Source organism: Ictalurus punctatus, chromosome 27 (genome assembly GCF_001660625.3).
Source record: "Ictalurus punctatus breed USDA103 chromosome 27, Coco_2.0, whole genome shotgun sequence".
Lineage (NCBI taxonomy): Eukaryota > Metazoa > Chordata > Actinopteri > Siluriformes > Ictaluridae > Ictalurus > Ictalurus punctatus.
Window position 1 is genome coordinate 2,131,081 of NC_030442.2, and position 18,660 is coordinate 2,149,740.

Genomic DNA, 18,660 nt, shown 5'->3' on the forward strand with positions numbered 1-18,660 from the left:
AGGTCACGTGTGCTCGCCCGAGCGCTGGTCCAGAACACGGACCGTTCCGTTCGGATCAAGTCCTGGCGTGTGATTGGCTGACGGATTAAGATCGCGGACACCTTGCCTCGCTCTTCTAAAAACAGCTTTAAAATGATTTATTCTCGCCTCCCGTGTGCTCGGGGCGTCGGAAAACACCTGCCAATCGATATTCATGCCATATCGGCGTATATTTTTCCTGGGGATCAGCTTCGTCCCGAGCACAGGTGAGAAGGGGTGGGGCTAAACCGAGCCCCCATCTTCCCCAGACATGCATATATGAAGCAGGCTCTGGTACACATCATCATCACCACCATCCACTTTTTCGCAGAGAAGAGATACAGCGGAGAGAGAGAAACGGAAAACGACAATGTGTTCTCTTCTCAAACTCACCATGCTGCTGTTCTGCGTTCAAGTCGGAGAGGGACACTGGCTGCACACGCTACTAGGTAAGCCTAATACAAAGGTCATGACCTTACAAAGAAGGTAGCAGAGTCAAGTTTTTCTGGTTGTTCTTTCCTCCCCATTTATTATTAATATATATATATTTTTTTTATACAATGTAGTAACACATATATAATGTATTCTAGTGAGACTGTATTTTAACTTTACACACGTAGAACAGTCAAAACAATGTGCGTTATATTTATAGGATTTTTTAAAAAAAAATCTATTTTAGTACTTTAATTTGAAAATGTATTGACCTAATTTAACCGAACATTGAACCTTTATTTACAGCACAGTGTTCTTAGATGTTATTATTATTATTATTATTATTATTATTATTTTACTATGCCTTGTGTTAAAGAATTTACACAGCATACACCTAAATAATAACGAACACACATTATAGGTTTGTTTTTTTCCGGGGGGTTCCTGCTTTAAAAATAAATAAAATAATAAACTGCAGTAGTATTGTAATGTGGACTAGAGGGGTCGTTTCGTACCGCCACAGGAAAGCAGCCTATCAGTTCTTAGATTATCCACGGACTGAGAAATCTCCACGTTTCCATGTCTTTCAGTGTCAGACGTCCAAGAACAAAGCGGTTCCTCGGAATCGGGCCTCCCAGATGAGACGAGGAGAGAAGGAAGAGAAGAAGACCGAGAGGAGAGGGAGGGCTCGGGGAGACGCTGGGGAGGAAGCGTGCTGCGTTCACGCCGCAGCGCAGAGGACCCGTGTGGACTGCATTCGATTCTGCTGCAGGTTCGGGACATCGCATGTCAGATATCGATATAAACACACGAGCTGGAGAAAAATTTAAAGAGAAATAATATATACAGAAGTCTCGTTGCACATCATAACAAAAAGTTGTACAAGTCCGCTAATTATTGTTCTTTCCGACACGGTGTCATGATACACTGACCGAGAGTGGTTGTGAGAAACGACAAAAAAAACAAAACGCAAAAACAGTAGTAAGAGCCAAGAACATGTGTCTGGTTTAGTTTTTTTTTGGTCAGCAATGTCATGTTGTTCTCCGTGTTCGTTAGCCGTCATGTGTGATGACGTTAGGAACGTCTTTAATTGGTAGACTGGTAGAAAAAAAGTCATTTATACACCGTGATGTCCGAACGACCTTAATGCAGAGGTTTATAATTCCCTGTTCGTGTTTGCAGGTGCGAGACCTTGGCCTTGGCTATGACTCGGACGAAATGGTGCTGTTTAAGTACTGCAGTGGTGCGTGCCCGCGTGTGCCCTCGAACCACGAGCTCACCCTCACCAATCTGCGCTTGAGCGGCGCCCTGCCCCCCACCGAGACCTGGCACTACACGCCGTGCTGCCGCCCGACGCGCCACGAGGACATGGCCTTCCTCGACAACGCCCACCGCTGGCACAAAGTCGAGAAGCTCTCCGCCGCTGCCTGCTCCTGCGTCGGCTGAAAGAACCCAAACGATACGGACGCTTACACTTGCTGGTGGGGAAAATTAATCGCTCAGGCTGTAAATAAGACTCGTGTTTAGTTAGGAACAGCAGGTAACACAATTCCCAAAACACGCTGCGTATCGTATCACACGTGCCTCTCGCTTTCTCTTGATATTGAACCGACTTCTTTCTTGCTAGTGATGCTGAAAAGTTCGGCTTTAGCTCGCGAGGACAGAAAGACACAGCTGAGGGAACACGTGGTCCGAACAAATATCAGTTGAAAGCAAACTCGTAATATATTTATGTACTGTAAATTATTTATTTATTGGTTTGTGGGGTTTTTTTTCCATTTATATTTATTACTATTGTTCTTTGTTGTTCCTCTGTGCTGTGTACATACAGTGTGTACAGTTCCAATAAAGAGTTTCCATGATTTTACATTTGTATTTATTACCCGCATGAAAACCGTCGTCATACGGTGTTTCAACAGTTTTACCAATTTTTTTTATAAAAAAAAAAAAAAAAAAGAAAGAAAAGAAGAAAAGAAAAAAAAGGCACTGAAATTTTAAAAGACAAAACAAAACACCAACATTGTGGTCAAACGAGTCCGGGTTGTGTGAAAGCTCTCACCGTTCCTCACTTGGCCGTGTCTGTTTCGTCTGGCTCCGCCCCCCAGATCTGGACACGCCCCTCCATGGCTGTCAGTAAGCGAGGCTCAGTGGGGTGGAAGGACAGCGACTGGACGACGGCTTTCCCGACGGGCAACTTCAGTGTTAATGAGCCCTAATGAAAACACACACACACACACACACACACACACAAATCCATTTAGACAGAGTGATAAAGCACTTCATTCATTTAAAAACAACCAATCAGACTGCAAATCGCATATGAGGAGTTCACGTCATCTGTTTTTCTTGCAGGTGTGTTATTGTGTGTGTGTGTGCGTGCGTGCGTGCGTGTGTGTGTGTGTGTGTATTAGGTGTGTTTAAACGTCCGTCACACACCTCCACCAGGTCCCAGCAGTACACGTGACCGTCCTCGGAGCAGCTCAGCACGTGAGTGTCTTTCTCAGACAGGCAGCAGTCCAGCTTGTAGTCTTTATTCTGGTGTCCTGTATATCTGCACACACACACACACACACACACACACACACACTTAAATGAAATGAATCGCATCAACACTACACTCATAGCAGAGCCATACACAGCATCATGACCTAATAAAGAGACTCCCTAATAAACGAGCACCGAATAAACTGTGTGTGTGTGTGTGTGTGTGTGTGTGTGTGTGTGTGTGTGTGTGTGTGTGATTTATGACTCACTCTCCCAGCAGCTCTCCTGTGCTCTTGTCCAACAGACGCACACTGGCATCCAGACTGGAGCTCAAGGTGCACTGACCATCCTGACTGAAACACACACATGTAATCGGACCTGCGAATAACACACACACACACACACACACACACACACACACACACACACACACACGAATAAGAGGCCTTCCCAGACACCTTCCCAAACCTGCCAAATAGTTATTCACACTCACTGCCAATGTAGTCGACGTGCAGTTGGCCCATCCGCAGATCGTAGCGCCTCACCCGGCCGTCCACAGACCTGACACACACACGCCAGTAAATTTAGATTTTAATATACGTTGATATTTAATAAATTTTTTTTTTTTTTTTTTTTTAAGTACAGGACATCTTCACGGTACAGTCAGCACTGTTTATTTCTGTAATAAAAGTTTCGTGTTTTTGAGTGTCGTGTTTTCATTCAGTAAAAATTTTCAAAACTAATATCGGTTGATGAACCGGTTATCGGCACGTCAGTACCGCCCGACTTAGAAATCCGCTATAGGTCGAGCCCTAATAGAAAGGTGTAGGTGATATATAAAAGAACGAGTACATCAGCAATGAGGGATGCGTTTGGTTCTTACCCGGTCAGCAGCTCGTGCGCAACCACTTTCAGGCTGCTGATTCCGTCTCGCGCCTCGTCCAGCTTCTGAATCGCCTCCATCTTTCTGGACCGAGTGTCCCAGCAGCGCACCGTGCCGTCTATAGAACCTGAAACGCACAGGGCAAATTCAAACAACGTTCAAACTCTAACAGAGGCGAATAAAGCCCGAGCAGGCTCCGCTGGCCGGACTCACCTGAGAGCATGACACTGGCCTCTTCGTTGAATCGCACGCAGTTCACCTTCTACAGAAAGACACATGCAAAGAAGCAGCGAATAACTGAATACCACGTGGTGTAGTTGCGTGCAGCTTCGGATGGAGCCACGCTAACGTCTTTACAAATGCAATGCAACACAGCACGTACCCCTGCGTGGCCGCGGAGTTTGCGGGTGACCTGCCCAGACGCCACGTCCCACAGGATCAACGTCTTGTCTGCGCTGCACGAACACAGCTGGCTGTTATCATAAGAGCTGTGAAGAAAAGAAGACAAATGAAACCTTCGTCAGCTACACCATTGAGCACGTGGTCACAAGCGCACTACTATAAGTCCTCACCTATCGGCGTCCAGCACCTCGTAGCCATGGCCGTTGTACGTCTTCAGCAGGGCTCCCCGGCTCGCGCTCCACAGCTTCAGGCTTTTATCGCTGCCACACGTCAGGAAGTAGTTCCCGTCGGCTGGAAAACATTTTCATCGTTTATTACGCTACGTGGTACCGAAGCAGCGGCAGCTTCTTACTGGACTCTCTAATCGTGCTCACAACTTCTTTCTCATTTCCTCCTTCAGCTCCAAAATACAAAGTAGTTTCCGTCAGACTAAACATTGCCTTATTTATATTATTCTTCATTCTGTTACACATCCTCACACGTTTTTAATTTATCAGCTCTTAATTTTAGTTAATTTTTCCTGGTGAAATTTCAAGCCCACGTTTTGTATTATTATTACTATTATGATTTTTTTTTTTTTTTTTTTTTAATGCTGATGTTTAAAATGAGTCAGGGGTGGTGTGGGGGACGGGGGTACATTCACCTTCTGCTAGACTTTTAAATAAATAAATAAATAAAAAGAAACAAACAAACGTGCATTTTGCACATTTTGATAATGCATTTAAAAAATTATATTTACCAAACAAATATTTTTTTCCTTGGTTTTTGTTGATTATTCTCCCACACTTTCTAAACCAGTGAAATATGTCATAATAATAATAATATTATTATTAATAATAATAATAATGCAGTAAAACGTTACAATTAAAAATTAAACAGTATTTTATAACAAGGCACATTACAAATCAACGAATTAACCCGAAAACTACAACAAATCCCTCACAAACGATCAAAATTGTACATTTAATAATATTTAGATTTATTTATTTATTTAAAATTGTTTTATTTACCGTTAAAGCGCACAGCTCTGACAGCGGCCTGCTGGCAGTCTACAGCCCGGAGAAGGTGCTGCGGAAGGCGGAGAGGCTGCGGCTTGGGCTCGGGGAACGCCATCACCCGCTCAGCCTCTCTCTACTTTAGCTTAGCCGTGCTAAACTACATTAAACATGGCTTAAACTGAGATTATTCAAAACAACTTTATTTTCCTCCCATAACGCGGCTCACAATCGCTACTTGTTCTACTAATACAAAAACTTAAATAAATAAAGAGCTAATACACGCTTTAAAACTCAAGTCTTGCGATACAGTCGGCTCCGACCGCCGGGTTTTAAGCTTACGGTTGCGTCCTAAATCAAATAACACATAGTGTGCCTACTTAGTACATGACCTTTAAGAAACTCAGTGCACTACTTAGTACGAAAGAGTGCAGTTTCAGACGCAGCCTCTGATTCTTCTGTTGTTTTCCCGGAGCAGATTAAATAAACGTTATGCGTTTCAGCGCCCCTGCTAACTTGGAGGCTAGAGGCGCGTTTTAATTTTACAGTTATGCTTCGCAGAAAATATAATGAACAAAATAATAATAATAATAATAATAATAATAATAAAAACAAGGAAACAAATGTTCCATTTACTTCACATGTAGCCATTTTGAGAAATTAAGTCTTACTGCTTTAGGACTCACAGGATGCTAAAACATGAATAGACGTGTGATAACTAATGAGCCATTCGCTGACTTGACGCTGACACCACTTCCTTACAAAAAATGTTTGATAAAAACGTACATAGAAACAATTTCTTTAAAAAACAACAACAACAACAACAACAATGTTATTAATATTTAAAACTTGAATCGTGTGAATAAGTGTTTCCGGGTTTCAAAATGGCGGCCTCTACTTTCGCTCCCTCTCCTAGCATCTGAAAACACAGCTATGTTAAAGGTAACCTCAACCTGAAACACATTAAATATGTTTCTGTTGAAATATTTGGCGTGTGTTTTGAGAGACTTTAGTGCTAATTTGTCGGTTGGTGATGTATTTTAGTTGCTTCTGTGAGAAAGCCAGCGGCTGTGTGCCATACAGGCGATTTACAATTATTAATCGAATCCACTGTTTCCAGATTCAAAATGGCTGCCGATAGCTTTTAGCCATGTAACAGTTATCTTTTATCATATTGCGCTTGAAAGCACCCTGACGAGTACATTTAGGATTAATTTACCAAGTATATACACTTTTGAAGCATGTGTATTATGATTTTGGGATGCACTTTGGGATCATATTGGTTGCTTGAGACACTTGTTATCTGAATTAAAATTATATCTGTAGCGCCAAACCCGAGGAGCAAAATTAGGACACTAAACATAAAGGACATTTGAGAAGAGAAAAATCTACCTGCTGTAATTTTTCCAAGCTTTATTTACAGTATTACAAGTAACAGTTAAACAAAAATACACACAAGTGTACATAGTTTAATAGCCCAATCGGCAGAAAATGAACAAAAACCATTACAATATTATTTCCCTTAAACGTTAAAATGATTCTCTTTAGTATGAAATTATCACGTTTATTCTTACATTACTGTATCAGGATAAAGGCACCTAGTTACGTTAACAGACAGAAAGCCTCCTTTCCATTCTGCCTTAAAGCAAGCAAGGAGATGGCAGTGAAATTACATATAACAAGATAAAAAAGGGAATAAAAAGAGTTAAATAAACAAAACAAATCCTGAATATTCTATATGTCCTGGTTATTTCTTTTTGCCCTTGCTGGGTTTGGCTAAGAGCGTCGGGTCGATCTGATCAGCACTCAGTCCTCTGACGGAGTATAGGCGAGCGGCACGCTCTCGCAGTGTCCCTCCACACTTCATCCCTCGATTCATCAGCTCGGCCTTCAGCCGCTCCAGACCCAGAGCCTCCAGCTCCTCCACCCCGCTCACAGACAGCAGGTTTAATGGAGTGTCCGCTTCCTGATAGATAGATAGATAGATAGATAGATAGATAGATAGATAGATAGATAGATAAATGATGATAGATAGATGAGGTCTGCATTGAGTACTGCAGTGAAATGTGATGTGTGTGTGATTGGCATGCGAAAAAGAAACTATATTTCTCTGTAAACAAACTACTCACCTCTGGATAAACTGGCTGTGTGTCTGCGCAATCTTTCGTCTCCACAGTTCTGTCCTTCTCAGATTCCTGTTGATTGCTGACGTTCTGCGTGTTGTCTTCTTTTTCACTGCACTCCATCTGTCCAGGTTCTTCGTTCTTTTCTGCTTTCTCCTGGCTGGGAGACGGGGAGCGGGGCGCTGAGCCGGTGTTGGAACTGCTGCTGCTGGGTCGGTCCTGAGACTCTGCTTTCTCCTGGCTAGGAGACGGGGAGCAGGGCGCTGAGCCGGTGTTGGAACTGCTGCTGCTGGGTCGGTCCTGAGACTCTGCTTTCTCCTGGCTGGGAGACGGGGAGCAGGGCGCTGAGCCGGTGTTGGAACTGCTGCTGCTGGGTCGGTCCTGAGACTCTGCTTTCTCCTGGCTGGGAGACGGGGAGCAGGGCGCTGAGCCGGCGCTGGAACTGCTGCTGCTGGGTCGGTCCTGAGACTCTGCTTTCTCCTGCTCCCTAGTTGTCGTTGTCGGTACTGCTGCTTGCCGAGAGCTGCAGGAAGGGCCAGCGCCAGAAGACGAGGACGAGGAAGAAGCTTCAGCTTCACTCTCATCGCTCTCACCTTCCGAACTGTCCACGTCCTCAAGGTCCTCGAGGTTGGTCCTGGGGAAATCAGGACCATCAAGAAGTTAAAGTTCTGTTTTGACATTCTTATTACATAATACATTTGGCATTCTTATTACATAATACAAGATGTTTAAATGGCTATCTATCTAACAGCATACACACAAGGGTAGTGTAAAATGGAATGATCTCCATATGAAATGCCCTCGTTTTCCAGAGCACTGTGACCGCTGGATTTCTCACCAGAAGCATTTCTTCTTTGAAGACGTGTTTCCGTTTTTGGTAGCTGGGCGTTTACGTAGTGGCTTTTCTTCTGCCCGTACCACGCCGCTGGATGAAGCCTGCATGCCTGGAAGTAGGAAACAAACAACTCTGTAATCAATGACATATAGACAATTAAGGCACCTAGACAATTTACATGTTACTGTTTACAGATCGAATTATCCAGCTACTGTCCTGTTGTATACATGCAGGAGAAAAACCTGATTTGTAAAAAATAAATAAAGAAAGAAAACAAAACCTTTAAGCACAGAGTCCTCCAGCCTCTCGGAGAGATTGTGACACTGCCGCTCGTACTCCGTGTCCGTGAAACGGTGTCTGGGCTCGGCCAGTTTCCTCTGAATCCGCTCCAAGCGCCGTTGTTCCTTCTCCGCGTCACGGTCGGCCTGCTTTTTCAGCCACTCCGCCATTCTGTGCTCACGCAAACACAAACACAGCCTGGTCACTCTCATATCAACACTCGTGACCATTAGTACACCAAAACGTTTTTCATTTTTACTGCACCCTTGCTGACTTCCCCTAATTCAGTTCCAACACGACACGTAGCGTTCAAGGAGTGTGTGGCCCGAGCCTTACTCTTTTTCGTGATTGACATCTCGGAGTCTGCGCCCACTCAGATCTCTGCAGGCCTCTCGGTTAGTGGTTTTCTCGATCTGCGCCCCGAGAGCTCGCAGCATGGAGCCGAAACCTGTCACGCAAACATGTTAAACGTGGTTAGAAAACCTCTAGTTCCGAAAATCCAGAAAGCAACTGGAGTGTAGTTCAGAAATAAAAGAGGAGGCTTGCCAGTCGTAACCTTCTTTTGTTTAGTATTGAGGACGTACGATACAGTTGCTATCGTCATTGGGGGGAATCAAAAATTACCTCCTTTGCCGCCACATAAGCGAGGCTCGAGGCGATAAACCGCTCCAGCTTGCAGTCTCTCATCACCAGCTGATATTCGGCCATTGTTCTTCACGTAGAAGTCCACACACGAGATGCCCTACATAGGAAAGATAATTATGTAAGCAATAAAACCACACAGCGTTATAGGAAATAAATCCAATCAACAACAGGGTGGTGTGATGCAGGCCCCAAAAGAAGCAGATACTATTACCAGCATAAAAATAGTTAATTATTTGCTTTAACAGGATGTTCGGTGTTTTAATCCTTTTACACCACAGCAATCTTCCAACAATACAAATACAAGTGCATTTATCTATTTCTTTAATTACTTTGTATTAATAGTTTGGCATTTGGTTTTCTTCTCATACAATATGAATGCCTCAGACCTATATAACTCTTGTTTTTACGGTGTGTCCCAACTTTAATATCTACACAGGGTAAGACATCCGTCAACACCATTTCTGTAACTTAGATAAACAGTTCTACCGTGTTAGCCAAGATAGCTAGCTAATACCTACTCTAAACTAAATGATCACTCCTGAGCTTACCTCTCCGGGGTTAAACAGTCCTATCAGGTCGTTGACAGTCGACTCGTGTGGAACGGTACCGTGAATAAACCTTGAAAACGGCGACACAACAAAGACCTCCATGTTTACTACGTCGTCGCCTTAGGAATTAGGAAAGATAATTATGTAAGCAATAAAACCACATAGCGTTATAGGAAATAAATCCAATCAACAACAGGGTGGTGTGATGCAGGCCTCAAATGAAGCAGATACTATTACTATATTAGAATTTAGAATTTAGAATTTTATGAAGTCATAGTGTACCGCTGTCACAGTGTATTGCTGTCATAGTGTATTGCTGGGTGTATGGAAGGGAGTCAAGGATATAAGAAATGTGTGTATTACATTGAGAGAAGTATTACATGGAGTGATATCTTATAAGAAGTTCCAGGAACTTCGCCTCTTCGACGGCAGAGAGGTTGGTGTTTCTTAAATCACAGCTTAAAAACTAAGATATATACCGACGCGTATATATATATATATATATATATATATATATATATATATATATATAGAGAGAGAGAGAGAGAGAGAGAGAGAGAGAGAGAGAGAGAATAACGGTAAAAATATTTGCTAACTGAAAGAGTCTGTTTCGAGGAATAAATAAGTAAAGAGAGTACTTATTAAGAAGCGCAAGAGGTGCAGTATTTTTGCGGCGGGTTATCATCAAGTGGCATGCCCCATCGACTCATTCCATCATACCAGCGGTACATGATATGTTTGGCAAATTTAATGCACAAGTAAATTTTACTGAGATAAAAAAATAAAATAATAAATAAATAAATAAATAAATACATACATACATACATAAAAAGGGAAGAGAAAACTAAGTCCTACCAAACTGCTGTATGTGGACTCGCCCTCACAGGTAAACTCTTTTACATTCTTAAGGTTTACTCTATTGAACCTATAGGAAAAGTTTGGGAACCCCTGACTTAAGGTTCTTGCATTGAGCCAACCGTGGATGTGATTTGAAGAGTATTGAACTAAGGTGTTTTTGAAGACCACTTGCAACCACTGCAAGACAGACAGAGAGACATTAAAAATATAGTTTGTGAAGAATAGGTATTGAATCTTTAGGGCGTTGCACAGTAGTGTTTAATTTTGAAGGGGTACAGGGTTAGTGAATAGGATGGGCGGGGGTTATATAAAAACTACAGATATTTACAGCTGTGTCGCACACTCCAGTCCAGCAGGTGGAGGAAACACGTTATAACGCTCCCTCAATTCGAAGAAGAAGAAGTAATAGTTTGTTTGGCAAACGAGACTGATTAGCTTCAGGATTCTAGCCTTGGTAAATATTCCTTTTTAAACGGTTACTTTCCAAATGTAGCATGTTTACACAATGTGACATGCACTGAAACACAAACGGACTCTCATAAGCTATTTGTATAATATTTACGCGAACAGCACAAGATAATATGCTGTTAGCTTACGTGCTAGTATGTTTGCTGCGTCATGATTGGATAGCAGGCTCGTGAAAGCGGCCGCTGATTAGATATCACACGAGGATCGGTTACTTTTGACCAATCGCGGTAGAGGAGGCGGGATTTGGAGAGAAGCAAGCAGGAATGCTTCGCTAGCGTGAATTCATAGCTAATGTTTTGCTGTTTGTGTAGAATTTACGTCCGCACGTGATCAACATCTTGTTGTTCAGCATCTTGGAGAAGACTTTGATCAAGGTATTTAGTCAATAATGGGTAATAATGACATTTAAAGTGTTACTCTTCATTATGGTATATTCCTGATCTTATCTCATGTCTCTCTGTGTCTCAGGTCGTCTTGGCTGAGTTGACTGAGCTGCCATCATGGTTGGTGACTTTGGACACTGTAGCACTCAAAGTGCAATGTGTAATTCACTCATAACATTTGTGCTTGTACTGAATACCTGTGTCTGTTTTAGGGGGAGAGAAAAGGAGTGAACAAATATTACCCTCCAGATTTTGACCCTGCTAAGGTGAGTGGTATCTTCCTCACATGCATTCATTCATCATTCATCTTCAGCGAGCGCTTTATCCCAGATGGGGTCATGTTGGATCCGGACGCTGTCCCGGATTCACCCGGGTGACGGATTCGACGTTGTTACACGTGCTCGTATTAAATGAGACGTTTCTCACAGAGTAATGAACAACACCATTTGTAAGGAAAGCAAATTTGTGATGTCAGACATGCTGAAACTTTGCCCCTGTGTCTCTCTTGGTCTCCAGCATCATTCTATCAATGGCTACTGGAACACACATCCACTGCGCGAGAGAGCCAGGAAGCTCTCTCAGGGCATTCTCATTATCAGGTAACACACACACACACACTCTCTCCCTGTATCTCGCTCGTTCTCACAATGTTTGCACCCAATCTTCATAGATACGTTCATCACACACCGAGTGTTCGGCTGTGTTCCTGAAGTCGGAATGCTGATAATCAGTGTTTGTGTTGCAGGTTTGAGATGCCCTATAATATCTGGTGCGATGGCTGTAAGAACCACATAGGCATGGGTAAGTTTCCCCAGGTTTGTACGGGAAATTTTGAAACTCGTACCTGATGAAAATGCCACAGAACAAATTCTATAAAAGGTGCAGGGATTCTTCCTCAGCACACTTGGTGCTCTCTCGCTACTCAAGCGCATAAATAAAAATTTAACCGACACCTTGTGGGGCTTTCTCGCACGGTAGTGTGACGCGAAGGCAAACGTGTCTAGGCTGGGCTACGATTTTATTTCGATCCAAATATCCCTTGGTATAACCTCATACTCGTATACGGAACCTTTATATATATTTGTTTTTGGTTGTTTTGGTTTTTTTTTTAACCTCAGACTGTTTCTTTGCTTTTTAGGGGTTCGATACAACGCGGAAAAGAAGAAAGTGGGCAATTACTACACTACACCAATATACAGGTAATTTGGACGTATTTTCCTTCTCACATCGAGATGTACGAATGGTGATTTATTCTGCTGTTTCTCAAAACCTTTACCTATAAAGGCTCTCCAATCTAAGACTACTGATACACACGGTAACGAGCTTTCCAAAAGGCGTATAATAAGGCGTTCTTTTTGATGACGGACCTGAATATCAGAATATAGATCACGTATGGTGAAAAGTCTCGTATCACGATGCGTGTAGATTTTTGCCGAATCTTTCACTGCTACTATATTGTGCATGGATAGAGTTCTTTCCTTCTTCCCCCTCCATTTTCTTCCGTTTTTGTCTTGGCCGAATCCCACCCACTAGTCAGCTCAAGACAGCTGCCGAGCCCGTCTTTTCGATCTGCTGTTCACCTCCGCCCTCTTCCACACACACTACGGGTCAAAAGTTTGTGGACACCCGACTGACATGTTTCTCATGATGCTAAAAAGCTTTTGATCTGAAGGTGCGTGATTAAATGTTTGAAATCGGTGTCGTAGCTAAAATTTTAATCGTGTCGACGGATTCATTTCTTTCATTAGAAAACTAACATTTTATTTATACAAAAACATATTTTTAAACGGACGACTCAGAGGGAAATATTCCGTACAGCAGCCGATAAGAATCCAGCGTCGGTGTGAACTCCTTTAATACTGTTTAAAAAGCATCTCGGGGAAATTCCTTAACAAATCGCTCGAGAAAACGTCAAGAATACATTTCTCGAACATTCTAGGCAAAAAGGGTGTCGACGTTGAAGATGATAAAATATTCAATTATTTAGATTTATTTGGGATTTTTTTATCACAACATAATTCCCATAGTTGCATTTGTGTTACTCCAGAGTTTTGATGACTTTATTATTAATCAAAAATGTGTAAAATAAAGAATGAGTGTGTCTAAACTTTTGAGCGGTAGTGTACATGAGCTCTTGGACACCTGTGATTGGGCAGTGTCGCTGTGATTGACAGGGGAGGTTGAGTATTATTATTATTATTATTATTATTATTATTATTATTATCATTATTATTGTTTTATTTTTATTGTTGAACTGTAGGTTCAGAATGAAGTGCCACCTATGTGTGAACTACATCGAGATGCAGACCGATCCAGCCACCTGCGATTACGTTATCGTGAGCGGTGCGAGCCGCAAAGAGGAGAGATGGAACATGGCTGAAAATGAACAAATCCTCACCACTGGTACCCCACTACCCCATCCCCACACACCTTGTATACGCAAATGTTTCTCTAGCGATTACTCTTCATGCTAGTTGTTTTCTACACTCCTGTCCTGTTCTGTTCTGTTCGTCTCTCAGAGCGCACGGAGAAGGAAAAGCTCGAGACCGATGCCATGTACAAGCTGGATCACGGCGGCAAAGACAAAGAGAAGCTGCGTGCCGCCATTCCATCTCTAGCCGAGCTGCAGGAGCACCAGGCTGGATGGAAAGACGACTTTGAGCTCAACAGGGCCCTCCGCAGGAAGTTCAGGGTGCGTTCACGCAGGCGTAGCTCTCGAAATGTTCCGCTTGCAGAGGCGTCGACATGCTCGCGTGTACTATTGCAAATGTGTTTGTAATGCAGGATGAGAAGAAGGCCATATGTGAAGAGGAGGAGAAAGACAACGCCATGAGGAAGAGGATGGGTCTGTCTATTCCTTTGGTGCCGGAAAAGGACGAAGACAAAAGGCTCGCCTCACTGCTCACCTTGCAGAGCCCTGACTGTAAGCAACAACTGACGACGTCGAGATGAATATATTCATCATGTGCTCTCAGGTTTATTAGTGATGTTATGCCTGCCTTTAGCAGTTTTTTTAAGTCAGTCATGTGATTCCACCGAGAGGAAACGGTGAACGAAGGTCAATGACGGACGCTCAGTTGTTTTTTGTTTGTTTTTAATTTATGAGTCATTCTCTCTCTCTCGTTTTTTTGTTTTGTTTGTGTTTTACAGCATATGAGAACAGACAGCATACGAAGAGGCAGCAGATCTCCTCTCGCTCCTGGTTTTCTCCGTCTTCCTCCGGTCCATCGGGCAGCGCTGTGGGAAACCTCCTGAACAAACTGGGCCAGAAGGGCAGAGACGCCGCTGCTGCCAAAGCTGTGAACGCCGCTCCGAGCAGCTCTCTCGTCCGCAGGAGGTCAGACGGTGGCCTGACGTCACGTTCCACCCAGGAGTCCGTTTCGTCTCCCGACGACGTGGCTGCTTCCAACGTGCAAGACGCTGATTCGTCTCCTGTACAGCGTTCAGAGGACAGACAGGACACCTATAGACCGTCCACAGACCAGAGGGTTGGAAAGCCAGCTCCAGAGGTGCATTATGGGACGGGACACAATAGCACTGAATCCTGCTCTACACTGTCACTAGTGGCAGATTACAGTGACTCGGACTCGGATTCGGGTCAGTGAGGAAGCACGGGAACAGACTGAAATCAAAACCACACACATCGCAGACTGTCTGATCAAAAAAGAAACAGTTTCTAAACTTTCAGGAAACAGGGTGATAACGCGGGCTTTGTCAAAACCGTACAAATGGGACACTCAACGTGATTTCAGAAAGTTTATCATCATTAAAATTACCTTCCCATGATATGTAGAATCATTCGTACCCTTCATTTTTATTTATTTCTTCTTTTTTAAATATACATTCACACCCAATTATAAAGTAGAAACTTCTACTGTGAATTACTGCAATAAATTGAAGCATGCCCAATCTCTCAATTCTTACTGCTATATGAGGAAGTGTAATAATAAATCAATGGTAGTGTTTATTTAGATCTTCCAGTAAATGTGTTATCTGTGTTTGCAGAGCAATGCTGAACTTTGAAACTGTCAGCAAAAACAAAAAGGCATGGGTTTGTGTTTGTAGATTGTAGATAGTCGATTGGGTTCAGATATAGGGTGATGGAAGGTATCCTTAATATAAAGAAGCTGTCGATTTTTGGCGAACTCGTTCCCGCTGTAGCTTCAGATTCCCGTTCTCGGTGGACAGGAGTGAAACCCAACGTGGTCTTCTCCTGTTGTAGTGCATCCTCCTCAAGGTTCGATGTGTTGTGCGGTCCGAGATGCTTTTCTGCTCGCCACGGTTGTAGAGTGTTTGAGTTACTCGAACCAGTCTGGCCGTTCTCCTGTCCTTTCTCATCAAGAAGTCGCTTCTACTTGCAGAGATGCTGCTCACTGGATGTTTTTTTTGTTTGTTTGTCTTTTCTGCACCATTCTGTATAAAATATTACTTGGCTATTTACGGTGCCCTCCGCTAATATTGGGGCCCTTGGTAAATATGAGCCAAGAAGGCTGTGGAAAAATTGTCTTAATTGTTTGAAACTTTTGATCTTTTGTTAAAAATTTCACAAAAATACTGTGCCGTCATTGATGTAAAAAAAAAACAAAAAAACCTGTTAAAGTTAGGTGTGCAACAATTATTGGCAGCCCTATGAATTCATATGAGAAAAATATATTCCAAGTATATTCCCATTGCTTATTTAATATTTTTGTAGTATACTTGTGTGCCTAGGAATAGGAAATTGTTCAACCATGACTTCCTGTTTCACAGGGATATAAATGTGAGGTAACACATGCAGTAGGCCAGATTCCTTTAGTCATTCATAACAACGAGTAAGACCAAGGAATGTAGCTGTGATGTGCGGCAAAAGGTTGTTGAGCTTCACAAAATGGGAAGTGTCTATAAGAAAATAGCACAAGCAGTGAAAACGCCCATTTCCATCATCAGAGCAATAATTAAGAAGTTCCAGTCAACTGGAAATGTTATGAATCGACGTGGAATTGGACGTGTGTCTATATCGTCTCAACGCACTGTGAAGAGGACGGTTCGAGTGGACAAAAAATCTCCAAGGATCACAGCTGGAGGACTGCAGAAGTTAGTTGTGTCTTGGGGTCAGAAAGTCTCCAAAACTACAATCTGAAGTCACCGACATCACCACAAGCTGTTTGGAAGGGTTTCAAGAAAAAAGCCTCTACTCTCATCCAAAAACACACTCGAGCGTCTTCAGTGTGCAGACACTACTGGAACTTCAAATGGGATCGGGTTCTACGGTCAGATGAAACCAAAATAGAGCTTTTTGGTAATAAACATCAGAGGTGGTTTTGGCGCACACAGAGAGGTAGCCATGTGGAGAAGTCCCCCACGGTTAAATATGGAGGTGGATCTTTAATGTCTTGGCTGTTTTTCTGCCAGAGGACCTGGACATTTTGTTAGGATACATGGCATCATGGACTCTATCAAATATCAACAGATATTAAATGAAAACCTGACTGCCTCTGCCAGAAAGCTTCAAATGGGCCATGGTTGGATCTTCCAGCAGGACAATGATCCAAAACATCATCAAAATCAACAAAGAAATCTTTTACTGACCACAAAATCAAGGTCCTGCCCTGACCATCCCAGTCCCCTGACCTGAACCCCATAGAAAACCTGTGGGGTGAACTGAAGAGGAGACTCCACCAGCATGGACCTTGAAATGTGAAGGATCTGGAGAGATTCTGTCTGGGGGAACGGTCTCAGATCCCTCACCATGTATTCTCCAACCTCATCAGGCGTTATAGGAGAAGACTCAGAGCTGTTATCTTGGCAAAGGGAGGCAGCACAAAGTATTGACTAAAAGGGTGCCAATAATTGTTGCACACACATTTAACAAAGATCCCCCCCCCCCCCCCCCCCGAAACCTGTGTTTCCTTTGCAATTGTTTAATATCCATGACAGCAGAGTGTTCATGTGAATTTCTTTTACCAAAAGGTTAAACAATAAAGACAATTTTTCACAGCCTTCTTTGCTCATACGTACCAAGGGTGCCAATATTAGCGGCACCCTTGCGCCTTAGCTTGAGTCTATTTTCATTACCATTTTTGACACCTAATTTCAACAGGAAAATCACATGACCTCTGAATATTGAATCCATATTTAATTTGTAGTTTCATAGCAGGTTTCCCAACAGGTCTGTTGTCTGGTTAAACTGAGCCTTGAAGCTGATTGGTAAAAGTGTAAGGTTTTTTTGTTTTGTTTTGTTGTTCTTTGAAAGTTCCATTTAGACTACAAAAGAGCTTTCCTGCTCTTCAAATCAGACTTGAGTTGTCTGTCTAAACTCTGTTTTAGTCAGTCAAATCAAATTGTTGCATTTAAAAAAAAAAAAAAAAAAAAAAAAAGGATCTTTAACCCAGTTTACCCACTCTTGGGAACTAACTAATGAAAAAAACAAAGTAAGTATTGCATCAAATCCCTGAATCTTTTTAAGGACTTGTTCATCATCCACTTTCTGATTGTAACGAGTCCATTATTCAGCCCAGATTTTTTATTTTAAAAAAATAAAAAAATAATTAGATGTTAGTCAGCGTTTGTATCAACACAAATACGCAGTATGTTGTACGCAACAAATCTTAAGTAGGAAGAACCAGATTTTACTTTTAGATGGGTTTTTCCTATAAAATAAAAAGTTGCAAACATTTCTTGCTTCACTTATAGTTACACCTATTTCTTACTTTATTTCTTTCATTTTAGAGGATGTCACTTGAACCAATGTCTTTAACCAAAAAGGTTAATACACTGACTTCAACAATGTTTGACTTTAAGTAGCTAACTTTCGCTAGTCACAGTTACTCAACCTGGAAATCAGATTTGGCCTTCACTATGTGCAAGGTTCTGCATCTAGTCTTCACATGAGATCTATGTCCAGAACCAGATCACTGTTCAGGTCAGTACAAGTTCTGATCTTAGAACTGAGTAGGCTCTTGTACGTCCTGCGTCAAGCTTCTGCACTATTTCTTCTACAACTGTGATTGGACGCCTTTTAAAGATTTGCTCTTCCCAAAAAAAGCAGTTTATGCCCAAGAAGTATACTCGGATAATCTCGCACGGATACTCTACCAAAGAACTGCTGCTGTAATCGTAAAGATTTTCGTGTGCTCAGATCGGGACTCTTATTCACAATCCACTCGTACCGATCGTCCTTTAGCACAAATGTAGGAGAGTAACGATTTATAATCACGGCGTCGCCCAGAAGAGGACGGGTTCCATTTTGAGTCCACTCAAGGTTGCTTCCAAGTACATGGCTTCTCGGGGAGTTTTTCCTTGCCGTAGTCAGGTCTGTATATGCTTAT

General features: G+C 42.5%; 4 protein-coding genes and 1 long non-coding RNA gene across 8 annotated transcripts; 3 read left to right on the top strand and 2 right to left on the bottom strand.

Annotated features, from left to right (window-relative positions):
• Positions 1-388: 388 nt before the first annotated feature.
• On the top strand, positions 389-1,896 carry LOC108259172 (persephin). Its single transcript, XM_017458401.3, has 3 exons — positions 389-467; positions 1,041-1,222; positions 1,633-1,896. The coding sequence occupies exons 1-3, from the start codon at positions 389-391 to the stop codon at positions 1,894-1,896; spliced, it is 525 nt and encodes a 174-aa protein (XP_017313890.1).
• On the bottom strand, positions 512-5,583 carry wdr83 (WD repeat domain containing 83). Of its 4 annotated transcripts, none has more exons than XM_017458956.3 (10): positions 5,230-5,583; positions 4,390-4,510; positions 4,200-4,305; positions 4,031-4,079; positions 3,818-3,944; positions 3,428-3,495; positions 3,204-3,312; positions 2,887-3,001; positions 2,510-2,662; positions 512-1,216 (listed from the first exon to the last, which is right to left on the bottom strand). In XM_017458956.3, exons 1-9 carry the CDS (start codon positions 5,330-5,332, stop codon positions 2,516-2,518), a joined length of 945 nt encoding a protein of 314 aa, XP_017314445.1. In that variant the 5' UTR covers positions 5,333-5,583; the 3' UTR covers positions 512-1,216; positions 2,510-2,515. The 4 variants fall into 4 exon arrangements, with proteins under 4 accessions (XP_017314445.1, XP_017314444.1, XP_017314446.1 ...); XM_017458955.3 differs by having other exon boundaries at positions 513-1,264; positions 5,230-5,582; XM_017458957.3 differs by lacking the exon at positions 512-1,216 and adding an exon at positions 1,281-1,892.
• A 142-nt stretch (positions 5,584-5,725) lies between these two features.
• On the top strand, positions 5,726-8,451 carry LOC124626413 (uncharacterized). Its single transcript, XR_006981206.2, has 2 exons — positions 5,726-6,156; positions 7,469-8,451. It is a non-coding gene; the product is annotated as an uncharacterized LOC124626413 (long non-coding RNA).
• Positions 6,582-9,883, bottom strand: LOC108259426 (splicing regulator SDE2). The gene is made up of 7 exons (XM_017458942.3): positions 9,645-9,883; positions 9,076-9,193; positions 8,788-8,899; positions 8,453-8,622; positions 8,176-8,281; positions 7,344-7,971; positions 6,582-7,180 (listed from the first exon to the last, which is right to left on the bottom strand). The coding sequence occupies exons 1-7, from the start codon at positions 9,744-9,746 to the stop codon at positions 6,962-6,964; spliced, it is 1,455 nt and encodes a 484-aa protein (XP_017314431.2). The 5' UTR covers positions 9,747-9,883; the 3' UTR covers positions 6,582-6,961.
• Positions 9,884-10,837: 954 nt separating this feature from the next.
• yju2b (YJU2 splicing factor homolog B) lies at positions 10,838-15,262 on the top strand. The gene is made up of 11 exons (XM_017458946.3): positions 10,838-10,956; positions 11,282-11,344; positions 11,439-11,473; positions 11,566-11,619; positions 11,870-11,952; positions 12,099-12,154; positions 12,492-12,552; positions 13,614-13,756; positions 13,873-14,045; positions 14,138-14,276; positions 14,504-15,262. The coding sequence occupies exons 3-11, from the start codon at positions 11,471-11,473 to the stop codon at positions 14,956-14,958; spliced, it is 1,167 nt and encodes a 388-aa protein (XP_017314435.1). The 5' UTR covers positions 10,838-10,956; positions 11,282-11,344; positions 11,439-11,470; the 3' UTR covers positions 14,959-15,262.
• Positions 15,263-18,660: the final 3,398 nt, after the last annotated feature.

Coding starts and splice junctions, on each gene's coding strand:
- wdr83 (XM_017458956.3), bottom strand. CDS start 5,332: ATGGCGTTCCCCGAGCCCAAGCCGCAGCCTCTCCGCCTTCCGCAGCAC. Junction 4,306..4,389: donor GAGGTGCTGGACGCCGATAG/GTGAGGACTTAT, acceptor TTTTCTTCACAG/CTCTTATGATAACAGCCAGC. Junction 3,002..3,203: donor ACAGGAGAGCTGCTGGGAGA/GTGAGTCATAAA, acceptor GTGTGTGTGCAG/ATATACAGGACACCAGAATA.
- LOC108259172 (XM_017458401.3), top strand. CDS start 389: ATGTGTTCTCTTCTCAAACTCACCATGCTGCTGTTCTGCGTTCAAGTC. Junction 468..1,040: donor CTGGCTGCACACGCTACTAG/GTAAGCCTAATA, acceptor CATGTCTTTCAG/TGTCAGACGTCCAAGAACAA. Junction 1,223..1,632: donor TGCATTCGATTCTGCTGCAG/GTTCGGGACATC, acceptor TCGTGTTTGCAG/GTGCGAGACCTTGGCCTTGG.
- LOC108259426 (XM_017458942.3), bottom strand. CDS start 9,746: ATGGAGGTCTTTGTTGTGTCGCCGTTTTCAAGGTTTATTCACGGTACC. Junction 8,282..8,452: donor GGAGGACTCTGTGCTTAAAG/GTTTTGTTTTCT, acceptor TCCTACTTCCAG/GCATGCAGGCTTCATCCAGC. Junction 7,972..8,175: donor TCAAAGAAGAAATGCTTCTG/GTGAGAAATCCA, acceptor TGATTTCCCCAG/GACCAACCTCGAGGACCTTG.
- yju2b (XM_017458946.3), top strand. Junction 11,953..12,098: donor CAGGGCATTCTCATTATCAG/GTAACACACACA, acceptor TTTGTGTTGCAG/GTTTGAGATGCCCTATAATA. Junction 12,553..13,613: donor TACACTACACCAATATACAG/GTAATTTGGACG, acceptor GTTGAACTGTAG/GTTCAGAATGAAGTGCCACC.